Genomic DNA, 27356 nt, shown 5'->3' with positions numbered 1-27356 from the left:
GGAAAGTCTAAACTGACTTACTTATGTGTGGTTAGATACTGAACATGTACCGAACGGAAAAGCACGATTTAAAAACAGTTCCAGGTCACAGACACCGGAAAGGCCTGTAAAGTAGGCTAGGGTGGAGATCCACACTGTAAACATAAAAACTGTTTTAAGTTTATAGATAATTCAATGCAGTCACTAAAAAGAGATGAGACATCGTATTTACGAAATCTAAGGTGAGGTATATTGTAAAACCTGTCGCTGCACCTATTCACATTATGTTTCCTTTTACAACTTTATATTTGATTATGAGTATGGCAGTCCAAAGAACTCCGTACTCGCAATGGCAGGACGACCGCGGCCTCCTCGGCAGTCCAACCTCCTGATTATGATCATGGCGGTCGGACCACCACAAGATCGCTGCCACCACCAGGATCCTGGATCCCTCTGTAGGGATGGGAGTCGGTGCCGATGCTGGCATCAATGTCCCATTTACGACCTGTCTTTCAGCCGCCATGATAAGGATGGTGGGAAGACTGGGAAGAGGCCCCAAACAAGGTCCCAGGGCGATTTTGCTCGTTGGGCACAGTGCATGGGGGCACATATTGTGCCCTCCTCTGCTTGCATTGTTGTGCGTGCAGTGTGTGCCATGCACAACATGGTGCATGGCACACAGTGCACCGACGTGCTAGTGGTGGCGGCATGTGCTGCAAGTTCTCTATGAGTTGAAGCATGCCTTTGCGCCGCCGCAGCAACACTGCCAGCCCGGCAATAAAATCGTAATGCTGCGGTCAGGATGCTGCTGGCTTGGCGGTGTTCTCGTGGCCACGGCAAACGCGGTCAGACTGCCAAGGTCATAATTGGGCCCTAACTCTCCAAGACTTTTTTTTAACTACAATTAACTTGCCATGGTAAAGAAAATAACGAATTGGCCCTGCTTTCTTTAGAGGCAATGAATAAATACAATTTGTTACTTTTTTCTGTAATTTGCCAGAAGACGTTGGCACAACAATTAGTTTGGTCTTCATACTGTCACTGTAAAGGATATTTTAGCTTAGCCAATTATGATTTATCTAAAGAGAAACATATCTAGGTAAAAAACGATGGCGCTCATGCTTTAACACAATTTGCTATCTTTCAAGTTCAAATAGCATATTCAATAAAACACTATTGTAAGGGATTTTGCATGAGAAAACGAAAGCACAAATATATTTTAAAAAATGTACGTATTCGCTGACTAACCCCCCCCCAAAAAAAAAAAACGGTGTCATCCACCATTATAATATAAAACTGGGCTATATAAAATCTAAAGATTTTGAAAAGTGGATAAAAATCTGAATGGAAAGGTTCATTACAATCTAAAAGTAAAGTTCTGATATCATTCGGTAAAATATCATCTTAATGCATTTTTACAGAGTAATGAGCTCACAATAAAGAAAGGAAACCCTAAAATGCGTCATAAAATTTTATTGGTAGTCCCTTATTTGCATAATTAGTCGCAACCTACTGTATAGTAAAACTGTACAGAGAAGACAATCTAAGAGTTTTGTGACGCAGGTTTAGTCTTGTTTGGAAAGGCCCTGACCAGTAAGGCGTAAGCTTCCTCAATTGTATAAATAGAATGTCTCAACCATTTGTTTTAAAAATCGTTTCCTCATGTTAATTTATCTAGGAATTATGTATAAAAAAAGAAAATACGAACTCTTCACGCATCCTGCAAGAACGACAGGCGAAATTTAGTACAACAAGGCTCCACATTCCTACTGCCTTTATAGCTGCATAATGGTAACGACATTGTACTTACAGATTGTGGATTGTTTGGGGCTTAGCCACTATTATGTACCTCGGGGAAGAAAAAATATAATAGCTGTGGAAAGCACAGAATCCCTTACATGGCCCTGTGCAAAAAAATTATAATCAGATGAGAAACTATCGTACGTTATTATAGAGTTGATGTTTCTTTTTAACTTTTCTGTAGACACCATCATTTAATACGAAAGCCCATGCAATCCATAACTATTAATTGGACCAAACTTGATCCTACAGTAATCAGTGGAATGACTTTGTTCCTTCTCCGCTTGCCATAGTATTGTCATAGTGTGATCATGAAAAGTAAACTCGTCGCAGTTTGCAAATTAACGTTTTACCAAGTTGTAAGCATCAGATCTCAAGAGGAGTTCTTTGGCTAATCTAAGTGAGTTTCTCAAAACAGAAGTCTCCATTTTCTCAAAATCATTATCAAATTTCCCGGCATAGAAGACTAAACAATAACAAAAGAAAAACACAACTGTGGAATTAAAATATTTAAAATTGTAGATGCAGAATTATATTTCATTGAAAAAAACAAATTGACTCCTGTAGTTGCCTTACGACATTTATCTCTTAACGGAAACAACTGTAAGGACCAAAACAGAATAATAAACTTGGAAATATGCAAGCAGTTATAACCTATAGTGTGTTTCTAGGCAGATGCCATACATCCTGCATGTAAACCTACGAGAAGACTTGCCAATAATAATTTTTCATTCAGTCATTTCTATTTTTAGAGCATTTTCCTTGCAGTACAGAGGCATAAAATCCAGAGTGCATTCAATGTTTAAAAGGGCAGGATCTAACAAAAATAAGCCACTGGCGTAAGTACGGACTAGGATTTTTATTTATCCCCAAAAAGGTGAATATTAAATAAATTATTAGGGGATGTAGTTAATTAATGCCCAGTGATCTAGAATACATTTTTTTATCTCAACCTGCACCCATAAAGACTCGTACAACTTTCAAATGAAATATAATAAAGGGGAGTCTATGTGTAAAGATTGAATCTTGCTTCATTATCTGTCTGCCCATTACTAACATTGATGTAGCAGTAACCTGGTGCTCATGCAAAGGGCTCTAATGTCCCCGGGCCAGCTTTACCCAACATAAAACACTCAATAAATAAATAAACGGTCAAGTACTGAACCCTGTGCCTATTTTGACCATTAAAATTCAACAGTTCAGAAAATGCCATAGAATGTAGTGCCACCATACAGTACTTGGGACCTGTTCATTTGATGCATTTCGGTAGCACAAAAACATGGAAGTTGTCCCTCAAATGTTTGTTTTCAAGATTCTGCATCTTGCTCTGAAAAGAGATTCTACTATTTTTCTGATCCAATTTTACTTAAGACTTTTGGGTGCTGAGCTCATCACCTCTAACTTCACAAACATATAACCAAGATTTGCTACAGACCTAATCAACTCTTTATCACCCTGCAATAACCTCTCTTGCCTCACAAAAGTACATCTCTCGCCTCACCTCTGCTATTTCTACAAATTGTTAGGCTCTCATGCTTCGCTATTGTTTTAGTGTACTCTCTAACTTCTTTCTCATCTCTTGTTCTCTTATCTTTTGTTCTCACGTGTTTACCTCTTGTTTGTATTCGATTCCTACGACATGTTCTTATTTCTCAATTGTTCCTACATTTCTTAATTCTCTTTCTTCCATCTTGAGCTTTCTTCCAGTTCAAACCTTGTTACTGGCAAATCACTCCACACTAATGTTCCCTTCCTTCTTAGTGTTGCTTATTATTTATAATTCTTATTACTTATCCGTCCCTCTTGTTCTAACATTTGAAGCATACCTCTCTTTATTACTTCCCATACTTCCCTCCTGTTTTCCCTATTAGTCATCTCTATGGTTCTTACTTATGAAGGTCAACCCCTTTCTTCAGTGCTGTTCTAACATGTTTTTTTACCTTTGGTTTATTCTTTTCATTCTTCCTTCTTGATATACCTCTCGTTTTCCACCCCTTCATCCCTGTGTTCTTAATTCCTATTCTTCAATCTCACCCTTCCCTCTCATTCTTATCCCTGGTTCTCACGTCTTTCTTCACTATAATTCCAACATCTCGTTCTTCCCTCTAATTCCCACTCCTGGTTTCCACATTTTATTTTATTTGAATTTCAAACTGTTTTACTAATTTTAACAATACTTAAAAAGAACACCGAGCACACTAAAAAATAAACAAACCGTAATGTGTCACTAAAATGGTCTATTGGCCCACAAGTATTTTGCAAATACACATTTGTTGAACTCGGATCTACGTCATAGTAACAAAAACAAAAAAAGGACTAAAAAGGCAAAGAAAAAGGTAAACAAAATGCTACACATTTGGAGAAAAAAACCGTCCATATTAATTGACTATTATTGGAGTTGGCCACATCAGATAGGTGCTGCCTGTGCCCTGATCGGTGACACTTTAGAGTTTTTGGGAGCTGAAGTCTATAACTGTCCATCGTAGTTGATAGTGTTTTTGGCCCTTCATTTGTTGCTGCACTAGTAAAAAGTACAAACAATGTATTGCTCAGTTAATAAAACAATCGCAATACTGAATATAACTCTCTACACAAATACAAAAGAATATCATCCCATGAGTTTAAAGCTTTTAAAATTCAATTCATAAAAAGGACACACATACAAAACAACATCATCCCATGAGTGTAAAGCTTTTAAAAGTCAATTCATAAAAAGGACACAAATACAAAACAACATCATCCCATGAGTGTAAAGCTTTTAAAAGTCAATTCATAAAAAGGACTCCACCGTTACACATCAACATATAACACAATTAAATAGTTAATGGTGGAAATTGATGGTCCATAAGGGGCAGGCTTATTGTACTTGAAAGGCAGTGTGATTGCAAACGAGAATGCTTGTCAATCATTTCATAAGGTCCTGATTTTGAAGCATCAATGCTTTTGCAGCAAGTTCCATGAATTTCACCATGTTCCAACTCAATTGAATGTTTTCCATTTATACATTGAATCACCGCTTGCCTGCACGTTAGGATTTGCAGGAAATTGAAATGGGATCTGAGCAGTTTCCCGTAGAGCCCACCCTAGTACAGGGCAAATGCACAAAATGTGTATCAGAGTTTCTTCTCTATAGCCACACAGTATGCAGTTTTGTACTAACTCGTTTTTTCCAACTGACGTGTCAGATCTTTGGTTTGGAAATTTCCTAGTCTGTAGGAAAGGAATTCTGCTTAATCTATGAGGAAAAACGAGTTTTAAAATATTTCTGCGCCATTAATTGGGGGTGTAATAATTTATTATAATGCAAACGTGGCCCATTTTTTAATTTCATGTTCGTCTTGAATAAAAGAGTGTCTTTTTTGCCTTGTTTACCAGTCTTTTAACATGATATGGGAGGAACAACCAACTTCCACAGAATTTTAAGGTTAAAAGTGGCACAGAAGCTGCCAAATACGACTTCCATTTCATATCATACAAATAGCCTAAGATGTTTTCTGGCAGTTCTCTCAAATTACTGCAGGTTTTTAATGAATTCTCCTTGACAGGCTAATTCCTACTTAATTAGTCCAAACTTGTTGCACAAAATGCTTAAATTAGGTGCTTACTGCAGCATTTGAAAGGCTTCCTTGTGCTATAGGGCATATGTCTGTTGATATAGAATTGTTACTTTTGGTTGTTACATTTCCTTACACAGATGGACGAGCTCCTGAGGCGTTTGATCTGGGAGAGGAACTTGAAGTACATTAACAACCACAACCTGGAGTTCGCCATGGGGATGCACACTTACACAGTGGGCATGAATCAATTTGGCGATATGGTAAGTCTTTCTGCTCCATGGGCGTGTGGTGGTAAACTTTTCTGCTACATTATTTGAAGGGTTCTCTTCACTGTAGCATTCTGTACAGTATTTGTATTTGTGAAGCTATACCACTGAGGAGACTGCATTTGAGGTAACCAGCCTTACCAAAGACATCAGCTGTTTACATGGTAGCAAGATAAGTCTTGTTTATGGCATTTACACACGGTAGTAGGGTTTCTGTCTTGAACTGTTAGGCATTAAATAGTTCTACACTTTTGCAAATAATTTATAGCATGAGAAAAAACAATGCAAATTATTCCACTACATTAATAACCCAAATCCTAAACCATAGCACTCTCCCTTAACATTTCCACGTACACCTATACATACTTGTGGCATCTATGTGTGAGGCATTTGTTGTGTGTTTGTACTGTAGCATGAACGAGCAGCCTGGCTGGGAAATGGAATGTATGGTGTAGTGTGTTCTCTGAATCCTGTGCCAGGAGTCAGCCACTCGAGGTATTAAGAAAATTACCATTCAGCTCCTGGTGGGGGTTTATATTTCTTGAACTTTGTACCTGGACTCCTATATAGTTAAATACATTTAGGGAACTACTCTTCTACTTGTGGAAATGAATATTACAATAATTGAACCCTACACATGAATGCATTCAATATTTTGTGTTGTGTCTTTTCTGTGTTTTTGTCGTGCCTGCACAAAACTGAATTGGGCCGTCCCTGGGCATGCTGTCATTTTCAAATATTCAAAGAATGATTGCCCAGCAACTCAGAGAGTGGGAAATGACCTTATCATGTATCTCTGTGGAGTTTTCTGTGTAATTTATTAGTGTGCTAATATCTTAAGTAGTTGAAATATGAGGGACAACTTTAGAAATGAAGAGGTTTATGTACATGCTGTCTTTTTCAATGTGGAAAATATCTATGTATAAATTGTTGCTATTCACACATTCATTTTGAAGTATCATATGGTAGTATTGCTTCATGCAATATATATGTCAAAATGCTTTACAACATAGCACTGGTCAGGACAGAAATTGCCACCATAGAAAACTCCATCTCGCTCCAGCAGGAACGTTAATCACCACTGTTATCTTGACATTTTTCATGTTGCCTGAAAACTGCTGGACACACAAGGAACTCTGCAGCAATTATTTTTGAAACCTATGTTCAAATTCAAAATATCTTTATTCGGTTTTCGAAATGAAAGCCACAAAAGTACAAATTTACACAGTAAAATCACCAAGGAAAATAGGAAAAAAAAAAATTAAAAGTTCATAAATTGTTGTGAGTGAGGACTCTTATACTGTGCAGTACATTTTACTGGGGGCTGTGTTAAAACAGGTTCTCGGTTTACTCATAAGTTCGTACGGTGTTTGAGGCACATTCTGAGATAATGTGCCACAGATTTTGATGCTAGGGGATTCTCCAAGAACTGCAATGCCAGGAATGCTGGACGGCATCTTCTGACCTTCATTACTTTTAAAATTGGTAAAATCCATCTCTTACGGAATGATGAATAAAAAGTACAGAAGAAAAGAACGTGGATTGTAGACTGAGGAGAGTTGGAGTCACAAGGACACGCTGTTGTATTATGTGTCCAATTGTTCTGAATGGGGAATGAAACCATGATATGGAAAAGGTTAAACCTGAAACGGGTGAGCAGTAGCTTTTCAAATTGGGTCAGGTCATACTGCAAATATGATTGAATAGTTGGTACAGTTTGTATCATAAGGCAGTGTTGTACTGATGGCTTACCTATTTCTGTCATCAGCCTTAGTTGGTTTAAATGAGACAGACAAATCTTTTTTAGCTCTTTTTTTGCTATGTCTGTTATTGACTGTGGGTCATTAAAAAACCTCAGGAGGCCAATGTCAGTAAGGAAGGTTTTTACGTAGTGTAGCCACTTTATCTTTTCCGTATGCTCTAGCTTCATGCAGTCCTCAATGATTTCTCTGGTGAGTGTGCATTCGTCCGTGGCCCATATTCTACGCCATAGCATTATGGGTTGGATCTTGATAAGATCGGAGATGTGTTCCACCCCAAGTTCTAGGTGGCAGCCGAAGGTGGTCGTGCTTTTGGGGAGTGCTAGTAGAAATTTAAAAAAGGTGTTTTCAACTTTTTGGATGTGTTCAACGTTTTCTGTTCCCCAGACTCCTGCTCCAAAAATCGCCGTGCTAATGCATTTAGCATTGTAGATCTTTAGCATCTCTACCAGGGGTTTTTTTCCTAGGCGCAGAGAAAAGGCTTTTAGAGCGCCCACTGTTCGTATGAGCGATAGCTTACGGGAATTGATTGCATCTTTCCATTTGAACTCCTCATCAATGGTGATGCCAAGATATGGATACGTTTTTGTTGTTTCAAGCGGCAAGTTGCCCACAAAAATTGTTTTCACCCTTTTCCCCTTACCGCCGGCATGCATCACAAAGGTTTTCTTTATGTTAACTTTCAAGTTGAGGTTGGTCATAAAATTACAGTAATTGTTTAAAGCTCTTTGTAGCTGAATTGGAGTCCGAGCTAGGATCACCGCATCATCGGCGTATAACAGTGCCGGAATTGGTCGCCGACCTGCTGTTGGAAAGTCTTTTGTTCCCTGTAGCATTGCTGCCTCTTAGCCGTTAGTGTACAGCGTGAATAGGAAGGGGGCCAGAACACAGCCCTGCCTGACCCCCTTCTGTATTGAGAAGCTATCCGTAAGTTGTCCTTCCAGCCCGTATCTAACCTTGCCTGTGGCGCCGGAGTATAGCTCACGTAGAAAGTCCACTATTGCAGGGTCAATTCCCATTTCCAGCATTATTAGCCAGAGTTTCGTATGTACCACGCAGTCAAACGCTGCCGTAAGGTCAACGTAGACCATGTGGAGGCTGTTTTTTTTTACAGTGGTGTATTTAGCGGCCAGTAGGGTTAAGTTCAGGACTTGGTCCACGGTGCTCAGGCCTGACCTGAACCCGTATTGGAGGTCTGAGAGGAGCCCTTGTTCCTTAGACCACTCCTGGAGACGATCAAGAAGTATCCTTCCTGCCATCTTTCCCACTGAATCCAAGAGCAAGATAGGTCGGTAGCAGGAAGGACTGTCTCTGTTGCCTTTCTTAAAAATAGGGACCAAGATTGATGTTGACCATGAGTTAGGGAGATTGATTTCTTTAGCTGAATTCAGTACTTTTGTTAATAAAGGGGACCAGAGGTCAGGGAGAAATTTATATAGGTCCATTGGGACGGAATCTGGTCCTGGCGCTTTACCATTTTTTGCCAGGTTAATGGCTTTCTGGATCTCGTTGATGGTAAAGTGAATATCCAACGGATATTTCACCGGCGGAAGGACAGGGCTAGGAGTTAGCTCTCCAGTTTTTTCCGCTCCAAATACCCCTGAAAAATGCAGCACCCAATCCTCCGCGTTTATTGCAATGTCTAAGGATGGGCCCTCCTTGTTCCCAGCTAAGAATGGAGTTTTAACTATTCTCCAGAATGCTAAATGGTCTTTTTGCAAGCTGCTGTCTAAAAGCTGAGTCCAGAGGTTGGCTTGTATCTCTTTTTTCCGTTGTTTTAAAGCATAAGCGTATGATTTCCTTAAGTTGACTATTTCTTCCCTATTTCGTTCTTTCTTTGCTAGGGCTTTCTTTAGGTTAGAATAGGCTTTTGTACACTTGGTGTTAAACCATCCTTTTCTTAGTATGTTGTTTTGTTTTCTAGGTTTGGTTAATTCGTTTCCTATGGTTTTCACTATTTTGTCGTAGTCGCTCAGGATTTCATTCGCAGTGGCCATAGGATTTAGACAGTTATCGATAAGTGTCCTGCATTTTTCAACTATTCTTATGGTGGTCAGTTCTTGATCTAAAATACCCCATTTTAGGGTGAAGCCGTTCAACCTATTTAGCGTGAGTCTTTCCTGATGCAATAAAGCGAAATGGTCCTTAGCTGGGTTTTTATGGCAATCAGGTTCTGAGTATGTTAAATTAAGGGGATAGTGGTCGCTGAGTACGTTATTGATCACCTCAAAGTGCTTTATGCGTTCTGCGTTGATGGTAGAAACCAGAATATAGTCGATTAACGTTTGGGCGCCTCTGCCATGAAAAGTTGACCAACCTATGTTATTTCTAAACACAGTGCCCCAAAGGCCCCCACCCCGAGGTTGGTGCCAGGTGTGGCTGCCCAGTTTTCACCACCATAGGGCAGGCCCTATATTTTTATTTTATTTAAGAAGTTTTATTTAGTGCTAGCCTGACCAGAGGGTATCGGAGCGCTTCACATCAGTAACACAGCAGAGGAAGAGAGCAGAACAAAATACAATAAGGCAAGACAGTCCAGATAATAATAATCATAGTGACAGTGACGTAAGAGTTCCATATCAAGGTCATGTTAACATCGAATCCGGGATGAGGGATGTGTCAATCTCAAGGCTCCAGATGCTCCTATCTGTTCGTTAGGGATTGGTTGAGGAAAAGGGGTTTGAGCTGACTTTTGAATTTAGCGAAGGAAGGAGTAGTTCTGATGTGAGGGGGAATAGAGTTCCAGATTTTGGGCGCGTTGCCGGGGAAAGGACCTGGCCGCGTTTTTCTGTTTTCGTGATTTTTGCAGGATGAGAAATAGGCTGTTGGAGCTTCTGAGAGTCCTGTTCTGGCCGGCTTTTTTGAGTTTGGCCGCCAGATATTCAGGTTTGCCTGTGTGAAGGGCTTTGTGGGTGAGGCAGGCTGTTCTGAAGTTCGCCCACAGTCCTATTGGTAGCCACTTGAGTTCTTTGAGAGCAGGAGAGCTATGATCAAATTTCTTTATTCCAGTGATCATTCTGGCAGCCGCATTGAGAGTTGTTTTCAGAGGAGTAAGATGTGTTTTAGCTATTCCAGAGAGGACTGCATTTCCATAGTCTAGTCTTGACAGCACCAATGCTTGAGTAGCTTGTTTAAGATCTTTGGGCGGGATAAAAGGTTTTATTTTGTTTAGTAGCTTCAGGTTGAGGAAGGCGCTCTTCGCCGAGATCTTAATGTGTTTGGTCATGTCCAGTTTTGAGTCTAGTGTAATGCCTAAAGATTTAACAGAATCAGCCAGGGTGAGGTTCCCGTTGAGCGCATCGATAGCTTTTATCCACTCGACCATTTGTGGGTTTTCTTCTTTGTTCGAAATGAGGAGGAGTTCGGTTTTGTCCGGATTCAGTTTTAAGTGATTACTAGACAGCCACAGTTGCACTTCTCTTAGTGTTTCATTGAGTCTTTGAATGTCTTTGGCCGATGAAAATTCCAAGTAAATTTGAGTATCGTCAGCATATAAGTGGAAAGGGATGTTAGCATTTCTGAGTAGGGTGGTGAGGGGTTCCATGTAAATGTTGAAGAATTGAGGGGAGAGCACTGATCCTTGGGGAACTCCCCTGTTGACAGGGTGGAGGTCAGACTCACAGCTTTTGATTTTGATTCTCTGGAAGCGGTTGTGGAGGAATGAGGAGAACCATTTGAGGACCACCTCGCCTAGACCGGCCCTATCTTCGAGGGCCTTGAGGAGAAGTTTGTGGTCTACTGTGTCGAATGCTGCCGATAGGTCTAGGAGAATGAGTAGGCAGCATTGGTCCGAGTCCAATGATTTGTGGATGTCATCTATTATGTTGAGGATTGCGGTTTCAGTGCTGCAACCTTTCCTGAATCCCGACTGATGGGAGTCGAGAAGGTTGGTGTTGTCCAGGTGTTGGGTTAGTTGTTGGGAGTACACATTTTTTTAGGATTTTGGAGAGAAGAGGAAGGTTGGAGATGGGTCTGAAGTTGTTTAGGTAATTTATGTCTAGGCCTGTTTTTTTTAGCAGTGGGGTGACTTGTCCGACTTTCAGACAATCCAGAACGATTCCGGTTTTAAGGGAGCTATTAATAATCCTGTACCAGAGAGGGGCTAGGGAGAGTTTCAGCTGTTTAGTGAGTTGTGCAGGTAGAGGGTCTAGGGCATGTGATGAGGGTTTGGAGGTGGAGATAAGTTTGACGATCTCTTCTTCTGGGATGGACTGAAAGAGAGACCAGGGTTTAGTAGTAAGAGAGGGAGCGCTACCAAACACCTCACCCTGGCTGCTATAGGGAAGTGAGGCGCAATTGGTGTCGAGAGATCGCTCGATCTTGGAGATCTTATAATTGAAGAAATTGGCGAAGTTTTCGCACCATTCTTTGGATGCCGGCCCTAGGGACGTATCAGGTCTGGAGGTTTGGCATCTGATGATGTTTAAGAGCTCCTTGGGTCTGTTTTTTGCGCTATACAGTGCAGATTGGAAATACATGGATTTTTAGGTCTCGCCTTTACCATTCCGAAGGAATGGGAAATGGCGAGAATTCAAGTGCTCGAACTGATTGTGAAACCACCGCTTTTTTTCGTGGCGTTTTCTTCGAGTGCACGTGGCCACAGGCACGCGCTTTTGGCCCATACACTTTCATGGCCATCTGTTCCTCAATGTCCCTCCCACCCTTCGTTTGATCTTGCCGCGAGTTCAGGCTAATTGCCCTCCCCCAGCACAGAGCGCGCATCGCGGCCGCACAGCACATCAAAGGGCTTCTCCCAGCGTTTGCTGTGCGGCTTCTCCTCCCCTAATTATGTGGCCGGCCGTACTTGTGTTTCCCGGCCGCTTCCCGGCCACTCTTGTATTTAATTAGCAGCAGCAGCATTTCTCCTGCGCCAGGCCACATCAAAGGCTCTGTGCCACTTTCACCCACACAGCAACACTTACAGACACGCAACGCCACTCACACCCACGCAAGCCCACTATCATCCACGCAACACCACACTCACCCACGCAACGCCACTCACCCAAGCAACACCACTCACACACGCAACGCAACTCATCCACGCAACCCCACTCATCCACGCAACCCCACTCATCCACGCAACCCCACTCATCCACGCAACGCCACTCATCCACGCAACGCCACTCATCCACGCAACGCCACTCACCCAAGCAACACCACTCACACACGCAACACAACTCACCCACGCAACGCCACTCATCCACGCAACGCCACTCACACACCTAACGCCACTCACACACGCAACGCCACTCACACACGCAACGCCACTCACACACGCAACGCGACTCACACACGCAACGCCACTCACACACGCAACGCCACTCACACACGCAACGCCACTCACACACGCAACGCAACACACACATGCAACGCCACTCACACATGCAACGCCACTCACACATGCAACGCCACTCACACATGCAACGCCACTCACACACGCATCGCCACTCACACACACAACGCCACTCACACACGCAACGCCACTCACACATGCAACACCACTCACACACGCAACGCCACTCACACACGCAACGTCACTCACACACGCAACGCCACTCACACACGCAACGCCACTCAGAGGTGTGGCGCCGCGGCCAGGGCGACTGACGCTGGAATCTGGGGACCACGGTTCGATCCCCGGCTCCGGGCGGCAGGTTAGCCCAGCACCATGTGACTCTGGGCAATAGCTCGCTTAATCTTCCCGACGGCCCCCCAGCGCCTAGAGACCCTTACGGGTGATTGTGCGCTTTACAAATGTGGACTTTACTTTACTTTACACACGCAACACCACTCACACACGCAACGCCACTCACACACGCAACGCCACTCACACACGCAACGACACTCACACATGCAACGCCACTCACACACGCACCGCCACTCACACACGCACCGCCACTCACACACGCAACGCCACTCACACATTGTGGGTGCAGATTGTGGGTGCAGATTGTGGGTGCAGATTGTGGGTGCAGATTGTGGGTGCAGATTCAGAGTGCAGATTCAGAGTGCAGATTCAGAGTGCAGATTGTGGGTGCAGATTCAGAGTGCAGATTCAGAGTGCAGATTGTGGGTGCAGATTGTGGGTGCAGATTGTGGGTGCAGATTGTGGGTGCAGATTGTGGGTGCAGATTCAGAGTGCAGATTCAGAGTGCAGATTCAGAGTGCAGATTGTGGGTGCAGATTGTGGGTGCAGATTGTGGGTGCAGATTGTGGGTGCAGATTCAGAGTGCAGATTCAGGGTGCAGATTCAGGGTGCAGATTCAGAGTGCAGATTCAGAGTGCAGATTCAGATTCAGAGTGCAGATTCAGATTCAGAGTGCAGATTCAGAGTGCAGATTGTGGGTGCAGCTTGTGGGTCCAGATTAAAGTAAAGTAAAGTAAAGTCCACATTTGTAAAGCGCACAATCACCCGTAAGGGTCTCTAGGCGCTGGGGGGACGTCGGGAAGATTAAGCGAGCTATTGCCCAGAGTCACATGGTGCTGGGCTGACCTGCCGCCGGAGCCGGGGATCGAACCGTGGTCCCCAGATTCCAGCGTCAGTCGCCCTGGCCGCGGCGCCACACCTCTTCCAGATTGTGGGTGCAGCTTGTGGGTGCAGATTGTGGGTGCAGCTTGTGGGTGCAGATTGTGGGTGCAGATTGTGGGTGCAGATTGTGGGTGCAGATTCAGAGTGCAGATTGTGGGTGCAGATTCAGAGTGCAGATTGTGCGTGCAGATTGTGGGTGCAGATTCAGAGTGCAGATTGTGGGTGCAGATTGTGGGTGCAGATTCAGAGTGCAGATTGTGGGTGCAGATTGTGGGTGCAGATTCAGAGTGCAGATTCAGAGTGCAGATTCAGAGAAAACTCAGCAGCACCACCACCATTGCAATGCAATAGGTCTCGTTTTAACGCAAATTTAAGCTATAGGCCTTGTAAATGACAAAGCCTTTTATTTATGTTCCAAAAACCAGAACGCAAAAATAAAGGGCATTATCATTTACAATGCTAATAGTTCAGACTCGCGTTATTGCGAGACCTATTACATTTCCAATGCTTGTTTATTCTTGATATGCCTGTTGTATTTCTTCCGGACTGTTCTAAGTTGATCGCAATGAGTGGTGCTGGGCATGGTCCTCCAGCGTCTTTCTGTGGCTCTTAGTTGTCTCCTTTCATCATTGATGTCTGAGTCATCATTGATGTTTGGCAGTGGTATTGTATCTCAGTCAGTTGGTGACTGCAAGGCTTGACAATCTTGTGAGACTGCAGGTATGGTAAGCCTGGAAGTTTGTGTAGACAGTTTTTGCTTTGCTTTCAAATGGAGGTCCCAGAATGATGTAGTTTTTACTTTGGTATGGAGCACCAACCAGTTGGAGGTTGCAAGGCTAGCACATTTTGGAGACTTTAGAGCCTTTAAAAGAGCATATGTGTAACTGGGAGCTCTGTTTGAGGTAGGGAACTTAGCCCCCTTGTTTTGTGAATGTGGTTCAAGGAGAGCACAATGACAGCATCTGTGTTGAAAATGTATTTGAATTAACGTGTAATGGTTGTATGAGTTTGTTGGGTGCGACAATTTATTTGAATTAACCTGGAATGGTTGTATGAGTTTGTTGGGTGCGACGTAGAGTATGAGTTATGATTTCCCTCTTATAGGGAATGTTTTAGGGGGGTTAAGTGTGCTATATTCAAAGAGGTTTATCTTTCTTTGGCTGGGTAGAGCATTTTCATTGCATAAAGGGAGTAGTGTGGTCTCTAGATGTGAGGTATTTGCTGTGGGTCTATAGCATGCACAAGTAGGTTGCATCGGACATGCAATGTGTGGTGCAGAGCAGTCTGAGAGCCTGAGTATTCTGCTAGGAATTATTTAGAGTAGAGCTGAGCTGCATTAATATGCTGAGCTCAGTATCAGGTCTTCAAACTTGGGGGCCTCAAGTGATCTCGGGGGAGGGAGGGGCAGCAGGCTGTGGGCAAAAGAAGCATTATGCTGATAGCAGTGCTTTGTTTTAAGCAGAAAAAAACGAGCAGCAGTAAGCTGCTTGTAATGGGTCAACACTAATATTTGTTGTCCCTATTTATCCTGGCTGGGAGAAGGTGTCAATGGGGAAGGGACTCCAAATATTCTTCAGACTGGCCACCCCCATTTCTAATAATCACAATGTGGATACTTTTACAGTTAGTAAGGCCTGTCTGGCCATAATAATATGTTTGGCAAGCATGTATTTTAAACAGTAACAGAATTTAACTGCAATGTTTAAGAAGGTCTTGAGTTTAAATAAGCCGAGACATTTAAGCATTGTCAATTTAATGGAATAATTGTGAAAAATTCTGAGGGGGGCCGATTAATTAAATGATTTAATGAGTTCACTTGAAGGGGGGTTGGTTGTTAAAAAGTTTAAAGACCACTGACCTACACTCTACTCCTGCAGTCAACAACCTAACCCTGAATTTATCCATATCTCCCAACAAAAAAGAACCATGTTGAGAGAGGAAGCCTTAGCATAGTGTTGGCCTATAATCTACCTGAACCCAGAAACTTCGTAGACAAGGTTAGATGGACTCACTGGGCTTTGTGGTTAGTTGGCAGGCCGGCTTGGAAGACACATGCTTCCTCACTGACATATCCTTAGCTACTAGTTGAGATATATCTCCTTCAATGGAAAAAGCTATAAAGTTAAGCTTGGGGTGCATAGATCTACAGAGGTTGGGTCAAACTTCCAACCGCTGCAGATCTGTACCCCTTGGTTTGCTAACGGTACTCTAACCACCACTAGATCACTGTTGAGAAAGCTGTAATGTCTTGACATATTTGTATCTTACCGGGTACGCCAGGTGGCGAGCAGGAAGACATTCCCATGGAGTCAAATTAATTCACCCTGTGGCACAAGATGATCTGCATCTAGCATCAGAAGCTGAAATACCACTCTCGGTCGGATTAACAACTTTGCATTTATTGTTAGTGAATGTAGAATAGCGTGGATGACAGGAGGGAACTCGAAAATATAAGACTGGTTGCTGGATGGCACCTTGTGTGAAGAAAAAACAGAAACATATGCTACACCAGAACCAATCAGGCTAAAACCAGGGGTATAGTGGGACCACTTAATGACTAAACTAAAAGAGGCAGCCCATGGAGGCAATATCAATGTAGTCTGAAGCCAAACACACACTGCTTGAACTTACATACTGAATGGGTTTGGATGACACTCTCCTTACCCGACTATATATCACACACAACTCAATGCATAGTCGTGGCATATTAACTATACATTCAGTGGCTTGATGGGGTCCAATGAGATGACTACTGTTATTATATTTCATTCTTATTGACTAAAGACTGCTATGTTCATTAATCCATGTCCCTCTGCTCCATCTGAAAAAGTTGTCCATTCTATAAGATGACGGTCTCGGTCTATCACAATTTAATGATGGCATGATGTTTTGGGTATAATTTAACACCAATAAAAACATATTTTTAAAAACCCTACACTCTTGCTTCAATCACTTCTATGCTTTATATTTTCAATGCTTCACTGTCGGTGGACTTTAAGTGAAGTAAACCACTTACACTTTCGGTTATTTAAAAGGCCCTGAATCAAGGCTTCATATCACTAGAACAAATTAAAACTTCCACAGTAACCTTTGATAAACATGGTCCTAGGCCTTAAAATCCATGGGTCATATTCAAAAAGGTAAATCTACACGTGTATATTTACTACTAGTACATTTATTCTTACAGTTTTAAGTACCTTTACAATGTTTTGGCTATTTACCATTTAGGAGTTAAAAGTTACTCAAAAGTGTAGACTTGCATGTCTCCACCCTTTGATTTCAGAGGGGGGAGCCTAATTTGTGAAAGTTATTACTGTAAGTTTACACATTTAAGTGGAGGTCCCCACTATTGAAGAAGAGAACTCCCTTTGGAACGTTTTAAAGTTTATTCAACGCTACATTAGCTTCGTTTTAAAGTAAATGTGTAATTATTTTGAATATATGAAATTCAAATTATTTTTCTTAAGACCTAAATTAAAAAAAAACTTTCTAAAGTATAAAATTCAAATTTATTTTGTAGTAAACTTATGACGCTATTTAAACCATTGATTTAAATGAATTTAATTTAAAAAAAAGTAACATTGCATTTTACATTTAAAAACAAAGATCAATAACATGTTATAATGAATAATGATAACTTCTTTTTACATACTTTCTTAAACATTGAAGCACATTTATTTATATTTTGAAAAAGTTAGAATGCGTTAATTTAATTTAACATTAGTTCCTATGGGCTGTAATGTTTTTTTTTGTTGTTTTTTTTAAAAAACCTTTATTGGTACTGAAAGCAGTTACAGTCGTGGGCCTACAACCCTGACGGCCGGCCATTACGTAAGAAACGTATAAAGCAATCAATCATGCCATAGGAACGCAATAATACGTACCCAAAACGCCCCAATGCAACACAGGACAGTGCTTGTAACAGGATAATACCAGGATTAAAGAGGTTTTTTTTTTTTTTTATAATTATAAAAAGAAAAGGATCTGGTGTCACACAATCGAGCAGTAGTAGAGCAGATGGTTAACAGAAACAGGATATTCACAAGCAGGATAGGCGTAGGCAGGACGTAGGCGCTAACGGGCAATAATCAGGATAAACAATAAGCAAACAATTCACCCACCAGTACAGTATGAGTCCGCTATAACGTAAAGCTTCAGAAAGACATCCACCCTCGTAAGTCGAGCCTATAAAACATACATAGAACAACCTATTACTCGAGTCCCAGAAAAAGAAGAAGAAAGTAAAGGACAGCCGAGAGAGACAAAGAGAAAAAAGAGGCCCTAGAAACAGAAAAAGGTGAAAAACAAGAATACCCTTCCCCAATCCACCCACCCCGCACCCCTGCCTACGGCTACGGCCTCCCCCTTAGCAGTGTGCCTGTCGCCCCGTGAAGAACCCGAAATATAGAAGAGAGAGAAGGTGGAAAGGAAAAGAATATAACGAGGGTCTCCAGTCTAGGTCCCCCCCCCCAGTGCTCAGCTTGCAATTATAGCGGCGCAAATGCAAAATTTCCAGGACACCGACCAAGATAGGACAGCGATTACCACATCAATCCACCCAGTCACCCACCCTCTTCGAAGGTCCCCCCCGTCAAAAAGCAAAGAGAACGACCACCATCTTGGGATCCAGACCCACCCAGCCATAATCTAAGGCGCGGCACAGTCAATACGGATGTAAAGGCAATCAATCAGAGTGGCAACAGTACAAAAGACAATTTGTCCAGGGGAGCAATAAACAGTGTACCACACGAGGACTCAACACACTCCAAGGCTATTCACAACCCACAACCAGTCCCCGAGCAGCGAAATTAGGTCCGGTTCAGAAAATGTCAGCAGGTCACTTGGCTACGTTACATGACGACATCAGCCATCGGAAAAAGGGGGGGTGCAACAGTTGGGACTCCACAGCATCACTTCCGATGGAATTTCCGACCTCCCCTTGAATCCATGGGCCAGGCACCATTGCGACGAGTCACTTCGAAACGACCAAAGAATCCCACGCACATATTCCCACTTGTCCAAAACAGGTAGGGTCGTGTAGAGACATCCATTCGGGCCCTACCAGAAATGCGCAGAGAGAGTCACCAAACCAAAGTCACATGAAAAAGCGCCGGGATCAGGCTCTCTCATACTTCCACGCGTGCCAGGGTCTGATCACCATATAAACCCAATCCATATTGTACGTTACCAATACACAGGGGGGGGGCCATCCGATCCGCGCGCTCTGGTTGAGGTGTGCGTCGCAATCCCTACGGGTGGGTGCTGCTCACCGGGATGATGATTCCAAGCGGGGTCCATTTCAGAAGTGCCGCCGGGGCTCACATCAAGCCGCCATCTTAGGTGTCGTCCGAGCGTCTCCCCGGTCGCACACGATGAGGCAGCCACCTCCACTCCCCCACCGCTGATCTCATCCATGCCCCCCAATGCCCACAGGCAATGCCAAAGCAGCGCATATCAACTTGCTCCGATCCCCAGGAGTGTAAGGGACAGATAGCTGCAAGCGAGTCACTCGAGCAACATCAGGGGGACAAAGAGCGGCTTCGCATGTTCTTATTCCGCAGGGCAGCAATCAAAAAGGGGGGGTGGAGGGGGGCCCTCCATTCAGCTTCGGGAAACAACTCGCAGCAGCGAAAGTCGGGGTTGCGTCCAGAGCGGGTTAGGACGCCTCGGCGGGTGATCGGCATGCTCTGGGTCCCTCCGGCCGCTGCAATCACACTCGTCCCAGCAACAACAACACGCGAGGACCAGGCTGCGGGACTCGCGCAGGCCACCCCGGCCGGGGGGGCATATCTCCGTCGTCGGAGCTCGGAGAGCCTCCGAAGTCACTCTCAGCGGGTCGGGTCCCCTTCCGTCATCCAAGAAAGTGTCGGCAGCGCCGCCTCGACGACCGGAACCCACAGTAGGGGGAGAAGGTCGACGGAGCCGGGAGCCAGGTCGACCATCTTGGTCGCCGACCTGGCTCCGCCCCCGATGTTTGATGTTTTATATGGGCTGTAATGTTAACTCTATTATTTACTATTGAGAGTGTTGCAATCTCATGAATTGGCCATGTGTGGTGCTGGACTTACTCCAGCTCTGAACTCAAATACATTTACTCTTGTTTTGGTTTCTTTTGGCGCTGGTAATTAGTGCAGCTTGGGAATAGGAAAAGGCTTACTCTTTGTGGGAGGCTGCACACCCCTTCCAAAACCTCTCCATATTCCTCTTAATCCACCCCTTTAAGTATTCCTTATCTTCTAGCTACTCTCTCATCCCTTCCGCAGTTGGAAAAGAGCTCTACACACATAAAAATTTGAAGAGGCAAAGGCACTGACCTCCACATTTAGGTTAGTGAAGATCAGTATGTAGTATGTTGTAAACATGCTACAAAAAGCAGGTTGTGACTAGACCCTACCTCCGACGGAACCCCGCTAAAAGATCCACCCCAAATTCATAAGTAGGCCCCAGTATGGGAACAAATTTGCCTGTTAGTCCCGATACGAGAAGCTATGGTGCCAGTTCACTTGGTAGCTTCCTTTTCAACCAAAGGGTGTCGCTTAGTGTTTCTTCTGTGTCCATGCACATGACAGAAATATGATAGACAGAATCCTCTCCAGGAAGAAAGAGGATTCATTTGCACCTGTGACCCAAAGGTTGCTCTAAGTGATACAGCTCTGACAAAGATATCATGAAATTAGATACATTGTTTTTAACTGTATTGCTCCATGCTTATAACATTCTTGCTTCTGCCTGATTTTCCAATGAGATACCATTACACTTTTTGCGTTCCTTTGTAAACTCAACTATACTGCACAGTTAACCACCACATTCAGGCTGTCACACTGCTACTAACACTCCCCTGTGCTCTGTCCAACTATCTCCTAGACATCTGAGGAACTTTCAAAGAAGATGACGGGGTTGATTGTACCACGCACACAACGTTTTACCAATGACACCGACCCAGAGCTTGATGAAGAAGGTCAGATACCAGATTCCATTGATTACAGGAAGAAGGGCTACGTGACCCCAGTGCGGAATCAGGTGAGACAACCCCAACACTCCACCCTGTAAACTGAAGTTCACCACAATACATTTTTAAGCACACACATGCATCTTCCTATTTTGGCTGATGAAGTCAACTTTGTGTTGAATACATACAGGGTGAGTTTAGGATTAGCAGATTTCAAACCTTAGTTCGCTTGCATGAACCCACCTCAGCCACTGGCTTGAGATATTCTGTTAAATCCTAGATCAAACCAGTTAAGTATTTTAGTCTTGCCATCATGCTATTGGATGTCTGGATGTATACTTCCACTTCCAGTCTACTGGAATGCATGAGAGACTATTTTACACTAGAGAAAAACACATTTTTGTAATTGTTTGGTCACATTCAGTTCTTCATTTCATAAAGCAACCCAAAGATATGAACGTTACTCACTAATAATTTGGAAGGATAATTTCATTCATTAATAATTTCAACACTACTTTCATAGTGAAATATTTTGCCTTGGCAACAGTTTTGACCTAAATAATGACTACACCATCTATTCCAGGACTAAAGTTAGAATACTGCTCCAAATCTTTAAGTTTAGTGGGATCAATTGCAAGGAGGAAGGGATGCCTTTAAAGCAATGAATATAAGTTAAATAAGGTGAAAATATTAGCATTCGATCAAAATTACTACAGGTGAAAATATATCTTTCAAGATGATCTAATTTGCCCATTCTCTTTGTAGAAGTTAAGTAAGTGAAAATATTTTTGTAGGTTAAACTTATTACAAGTGGAAATGTTCCTATCTATGTGGACTCCAAGGACTACGTTGCCATCCCTTTACCAATAAATCAGGACCACCAAATACACCTATTAGGTCAGTTTCTCCTGCAATAAAGAACTGCCAGGCTCATAGACACTGAAACTTGCTTTTCTGTCTCTGTTTCTTTTGAAGGGCCAGTGTGGGTCATGTTGGGCGTTCAGCTCCGTGGGGGCTTTGGAAGGCCAGCTGAAGAGGACAACAGGGAAGCTGGTGAACCTCAGCCCACAGAACCTAGTTGACTGTGTCAAGGAGAACGATGGCTGTGGTGGGGGTTACATGACCAATGCCTTTGCATATGTGAGGGACAACAAGGGCATTGACTCAGAGGATGCTTATCCCTACATCGCCCAGGTAAGAGCCCAGCAGCAATCGGCACACCAGCACCCGTCCTTTTGCTCAGCCCCATCTTTCTCTAATATCATCAGAGTGGCGGCAAGGGTATCTAAAGCAACACTGGAATCCAAAGTGGCATGAACATCTCTGGCAACATCAGTATGCATTGGCATGTTGGTACAGACAGTTGATTTCTTTTCTTCAGAATGCTTAGCAATACAATTCATATGTACTGTATGTCCTTTTATTTTTGTTTGTATTGTTGGTCCTTTTTAGGCACTAGACTACTATTTTTTACTCCATCCTACCATCTTTAGTAGCGCTTTGGCTTTCTTATTTGCTCTGACTGCCAAAATAGCACAAATAAGCTTCAGGAGTCCCTTTTTTCATTTTACCAGGCGATGAACCTCACTGTAGAATTTTAGGGACCCCTGGGCAGTATCAAAGTTTTACTTTGTAACTAAATTCCTTTTAAAACCTTCAGTTCTGTCTATGACATGGGGTTTAGACTCTCAAGGCATGTGACGATTTCAGAGGTAAAATGAACAAGGCAGTCCCAAGACAGTAAAACCTTATTATGCGGTTCATACGAATTTAGTAGGACTGTGTATTAGGTCTTCTAAACTTCACAATATAGAGACTGAGTCTACTAATATTACCAGTAAATTTTGGTTTTGGCTTGCTCAAAGTACCACATCTAAAGTCCTAACCTTTGAGAGTTATAGATGTTACTGGTAACCCCGACCTTGACCACTCTGATTCCCAAGGAATTTGTGGAAACAGATCTAACACCCTTTCGTTTGTCACTTTTGCATGCCCAAGGTGTTACCAAGAAAATAAATGATAATGCATTTTCAAATGTTTATTGAAAGGCGCTAATCCTTGTAAATAAAATGTGAACTGTGATTATTAGACAGATAAAACACATCAATTTTATAAGCATTATTAGAATGGTGAAAAACACAAACAATTCATCGATGTTAATTGTGTCTAATGTTACTCCTATCTACCACTAGTACTTCTATGCTAACGAGAGCATAGCGGGAGTACCCTTCTGCCAACCTGTTGGAATGATCTAACCTCATTCCTTGGTATTATGTGTCAGGAAGTTTCCCTCTGCGCATTAATAAATGCACCGTCTAAGTGAGCAGGCATGCACACTTCTCTTGCACGGCTATCTTCCTTCTCAGGATGAAAGTTGGCACCAGCAGGGCTGCATCCCAGTCACAGTTCATAGCAGTGTTCCAAGATAACTTTGGCGCAAAGTGCCTCTCACAGAATTCAGCATGGATGCCATTTAAAAGATAAAACACAATCCTATTGCACTGTGACAGAGGTGAAGAATAGCATCTGGGGGAGAAAGAGTAGTCTCCTATGAGCACAAAAGTATAACAAAGGCATAACATTCTAATACATGAGCCCCGGGAACTAATTGTGCAGACTGTAGGGTACCAATATCTATCAGGAATAAATGCTCACACAGCACTTCCTTGTACTAGGGGAAAACATGAACAAATCACCATTAGAAAAAGATGTTAAGTTAAAAAAAGAAAGCTTAAAATTGAGGCTAAATGTAAGCTCTACAACACGGGTACTCATAGCACGGCCCCCGGGCCGCCAGCGGCCCGGCAAGCCTTCCTGGGCGGCCCACGGAACTTGCAGACAATGTACCTGTGTTTAAAAAAAAAAAAAATAAAGAGTGTCTGCAAACACTGCATGCCGACACTCTGCTGCTCTGTGGGGGCCCGGGCATTCCAGTGATAGTCAGAGTGGAGCTGCAGGGACTCTAAGAGGTGAAATTCAAAAGCCTCATTAACATACACATGGTCTTTTAAAGACCTGTGAAGGGCTCAGGTGTCGCTGTGTGTGTGTGTGCCCTGTGTGTGTGTGTGTGTGTGTGTGCCCGGAAGCTGTCTCAGCCTGGGCGCACACAGGCAGGGTGAGATGAGGAGGGAGACAGAGGGAGGTAGAGGGAGGGAGGGAAAGGGAGGGAGACAGAGGGAGAGCGAGGGAGGGAGAGGGAGCGAGAGCGAGGGAGGGAGAGGGAGGGAGAGCGAGTGAGGGAGGGGAAGGGAGGGAGAGTGAGGGAGGGAGGGAAAGGGAGTCAGACAGAGGGAGAGCGAGGGAGGGAGGGAAAGGGAGGGAGAGCGAGGGAGAGCGGGAAAGGGAGGCAGACAGAGGGAGAGCGAGGGAGGGAGGGAAAGGGAGGGAGGGAGAGGGAGGGAGAGTGAGGGAGGGAAAGGGAGGGAGAGGGAGGAAGAGCGAGGGAAAGGGAGTGAGAGCGAGGGAGAGCGAGGGAGGGAGGGAAAGGGAGGCAGACAGAGGGAGAGCGAGGGAGGGAGGGAAAGGGAGGCAGACAGAGGGAGAGCGAGGGAGGGAGGGAAATGGAGGCAGGAAGAGGGAGGCAGACAGAGGGAGAGCGAGTGAGGGAGGTGGAGGGAGGGGGACAGGGAGGGAGGGATAGGGAGGGGGCGGGAGAGCGAGGGAGGGAGGGAAAGGGAGGGAGAGTGAGGGAGGGAGGGAAAGAGGCAGACAGAGGGAGAGCGAGGGAGGGAGGGAAAGGGAGGGGGAGGGAGAGCGAGGGGGGAAAGGGAGGGAGACAGAGAAAGGGAGAGGAAGGGAGACAAAGAGAGGGAGAGGGAGGGAGACAGAAAGGGAGAGGGAGGGAGACAGAGAAATGGAGAGGGAGGGAGACAGAGAAAGGGAAAGGGAGGGAGACAGAGAAAGGGAGAGGGAGAGGGAGGGAGACAGAGAAAGGGAGAGGGATGGAGACAGGGTGACAGACAAAGGGAGGGAGGAGGGTGACAGACAGAGGGAGGAGGGAGGGGGAAGAGAGGGAGGAGGGTGACAGACAGAGGGAGGGAGGAGTGAGGAGGGAGGCAGACAGGGGGATGGAGGAGGGTGACAGACAGAGAGAGAGGGAGGATGAAAGACAGAGGGAGGGAGGAGGGAGTGAAGAGGGTGACAGAGTGAGGAGGGAGACAGAGTGAGGAGGGAGACAGAGTGAGGAGGGAGACAGAGTGAGAGAGAGTGAGAGGGAAGGAGAGAGAGGGAGAGAGAGAGGGAGCGAGAGAGAGAGAGGGAGACAGAGAGAGAGAGAGAGAGAGAGGGAGACAGAGAGAGGGAGGGAGACAGAGAGAGAGAGGGAGACAGAGAGAGAGAGAGAGGGAGTGAGACAGTCAGAGTGAGTGAGACAGAGGGAGTCAGGGAGAGAGAGGGCGAGATAGGGAGTGAGGCAGTCTGAGTGAGACAGAGGGAGAAACAGGGAGAGAGGGAGGGAGAGAGGGATTGAGAGAGAGAGAGATGTGTGTATGCCGGGTCTGGTGGCTCAGTGGACGAAGGCGTCCGCTGCAGGGACCTGTGTTCAACCTCATGGTCACAGTTTTTTTTGTTGCTCTAGCCCCGCCCCCTCCCCCACTGACCCCGCAGCCCTCGGACACAAACCACACTGTAAATTTGGCCCCCGAGAGAATGTTTGTGAGTACCCATGCTCTACAACAACCCAAGTTCCCTGGCAATCAGCATTCCAGTGATAATCACTGTGAGGCAAAAACAGGACTCCTTGGCTCCCCTTTGGAAGTGAGTCCTGAGGTGGTGGTGAAGTGACATATGGTTGGGGACCACTCGAATTATACGATTATGCAGTGCGTTCCGCCGAAATATAAACCTGCATCATTTGCCACATTAACCATCATCTCCTGCGTACTTTGACGATTTTAACAAAATAATTATTTTTCGCTCAAACCTTTGCTCAGAAATAGTGATCATGTGTAAAAAGTACAAATTTGGGCAGTAATACTGCCACAAAATATGCTGCATTACACTACAAAATTTAGCCAAACCCTGCTGCATAATTCCAGTGGCCCTGGATAAGGTAATACGCCAGCAGGGAAATGGACAGCTGCGCACCCCAGCACAACAAAACGAATGGTCCATGGCAGGGTGCGACATGCCACTACTCAATATCAATTATTACTAAACAATACATTAATCAGCTGTACCATATGCTATCCCTAAGGTATTGAATATGATTCCTAATTAAACACCCAAACACAATGGCCATAAAACTCCTTGAGTCAAGGTACAAAGAATTTTTTAATTCTGGTATAATATAAGTTGTCATGGCATGCCACAACAAACACTGCACACTTACGCTATACAAATTCGGACCTGGTACAGTACTCCCCGAAGTAAATCAAAGATGCAACAAGTATGATGCCTTCTGAAATGTAGGCCACCTATACACCACTCATATCTTCAGAACATTGCTGGGTCCCTTATATGGCTTTGAGGAGCATTTTATCAGTAATGTTAAGTTACAGGTTCTGTGATATTGAATTGTAAGAGCGAAGCAACCATTATAGACATCCTGGGGCCAACTTAAGCTATAAAGCAGCACACAATAGTATACTGTATATTGTTGATTGATTGGGTAAGTAAGACATATGTTGCCGAATTAGTGCATTGGGGCATAACACGATTTACAAAACCCTTTATGTGCATTCTTAGAAAGTAGTTTTCTATGGCATGTTGAACATTTGTATTTCTGTACCCTTTCTCTTCTAGCAACATACAAATATGTATCTGTTCTGTACCTTACAGAATTACCCCATAGAGCAGATGGAAAATGGATTCACCCAGTATTCGCCCAAAATCTTACCTCTGTAGAATGTGGGAAAATGAGTGTTCCAAGGGCCACATGTACGATCGCTACATTTTGGGAGTTCCTAATTGTGACTTTGGTGACTTGCAATTCGAAGTTGCAAAATGTGATGTACAGCAGTTTGTCTGACACTGTTTGCAATTCCCTGTGGGTCACAAATGGACCTACTTCATCAATATTCATAAGGCAGGTCTCAATATGCAACCCATTGGAAATAGTTAAAATCACAGGGACAGTTGCCTGCTGAAGTCAGCAGACCACCATGTCTGTGATTGCTTTTTCAATACAGCAATTTGTTTTGTAATGCAGCCTGCTTTCCTTAAAGGAAAAAGGGAGGTATTTAAAAAACAAAATTGAAATGTTTTCTATTCACTTTTTAAGAGTAGGCAGTGGGCCGTGGGACCACTACTTGCCCTTAAAAAATGCTTGTGCCACATTCGCAAAGGGGAAGGGATCCCTTGGGGATCGCATCCCAATTGCAAATAGATTACCACCAGTTGGTGGAAAACTGCAATGTTTAGCGACTGCATTCCAATTGCAAAACATTCATAGATCACCTTGCATCTCGCTATTGGGAAAGGTCGTTTACAACGCGGTCGTTACATCGCGATGCCATTACATTGCGGTTTTTAGAACGCAAGTCGTTACAACGACTTGCGCTGGATGGAGCTCTAGGA

At 43.9% G+C, this 27356-nt stretch overlaps 1 protein-coding gene across 1 annotated transcript in view; it reads left to right on the top strand.

Annotated features, from left to right (window-relative positions):
* Positions 1 to 27356, top strand: part of CTSK (cathepsin K) — a 56409-nt gene that overhangs the window by 13910 nt on the left and 15143 nt on the right. Inside the window, exons 3-5 of the mRNA XM_078669931.1 lie at positions 5474 to 5596; positions 20756 to 20911; positions 21816 to 22034. Coding sequence (XP_078526057.1) covers positions 5474 to 5596; positions 20756 to 20911; positions 21816 to 22034 — 498 coding nt within the window. The remainder of the gene's footprint in view (positions 1 to 5473; positions 5597 to 20755; positions 20912 to 21815; positions 22035 to 27356) is intronic.

Source organism: Lissotriton helveticus, chromosome 12 (genome assembly GCF_964261635.1).
Source record: "Lissotriton helveticus chromosome 12, aLisHel1.1, whole genome shotgun sequence".
NCBI classification, from domain to species: domain Eukaryota; kingdom Metazoa; phylum Chordata; class Amphibia; order Caudata; family Salamandridae; genus Lissotriton; species Lissotriton helveticus.
This window is presented reverse-complemented; position numbering and strand designations above follow the sequence as displayed.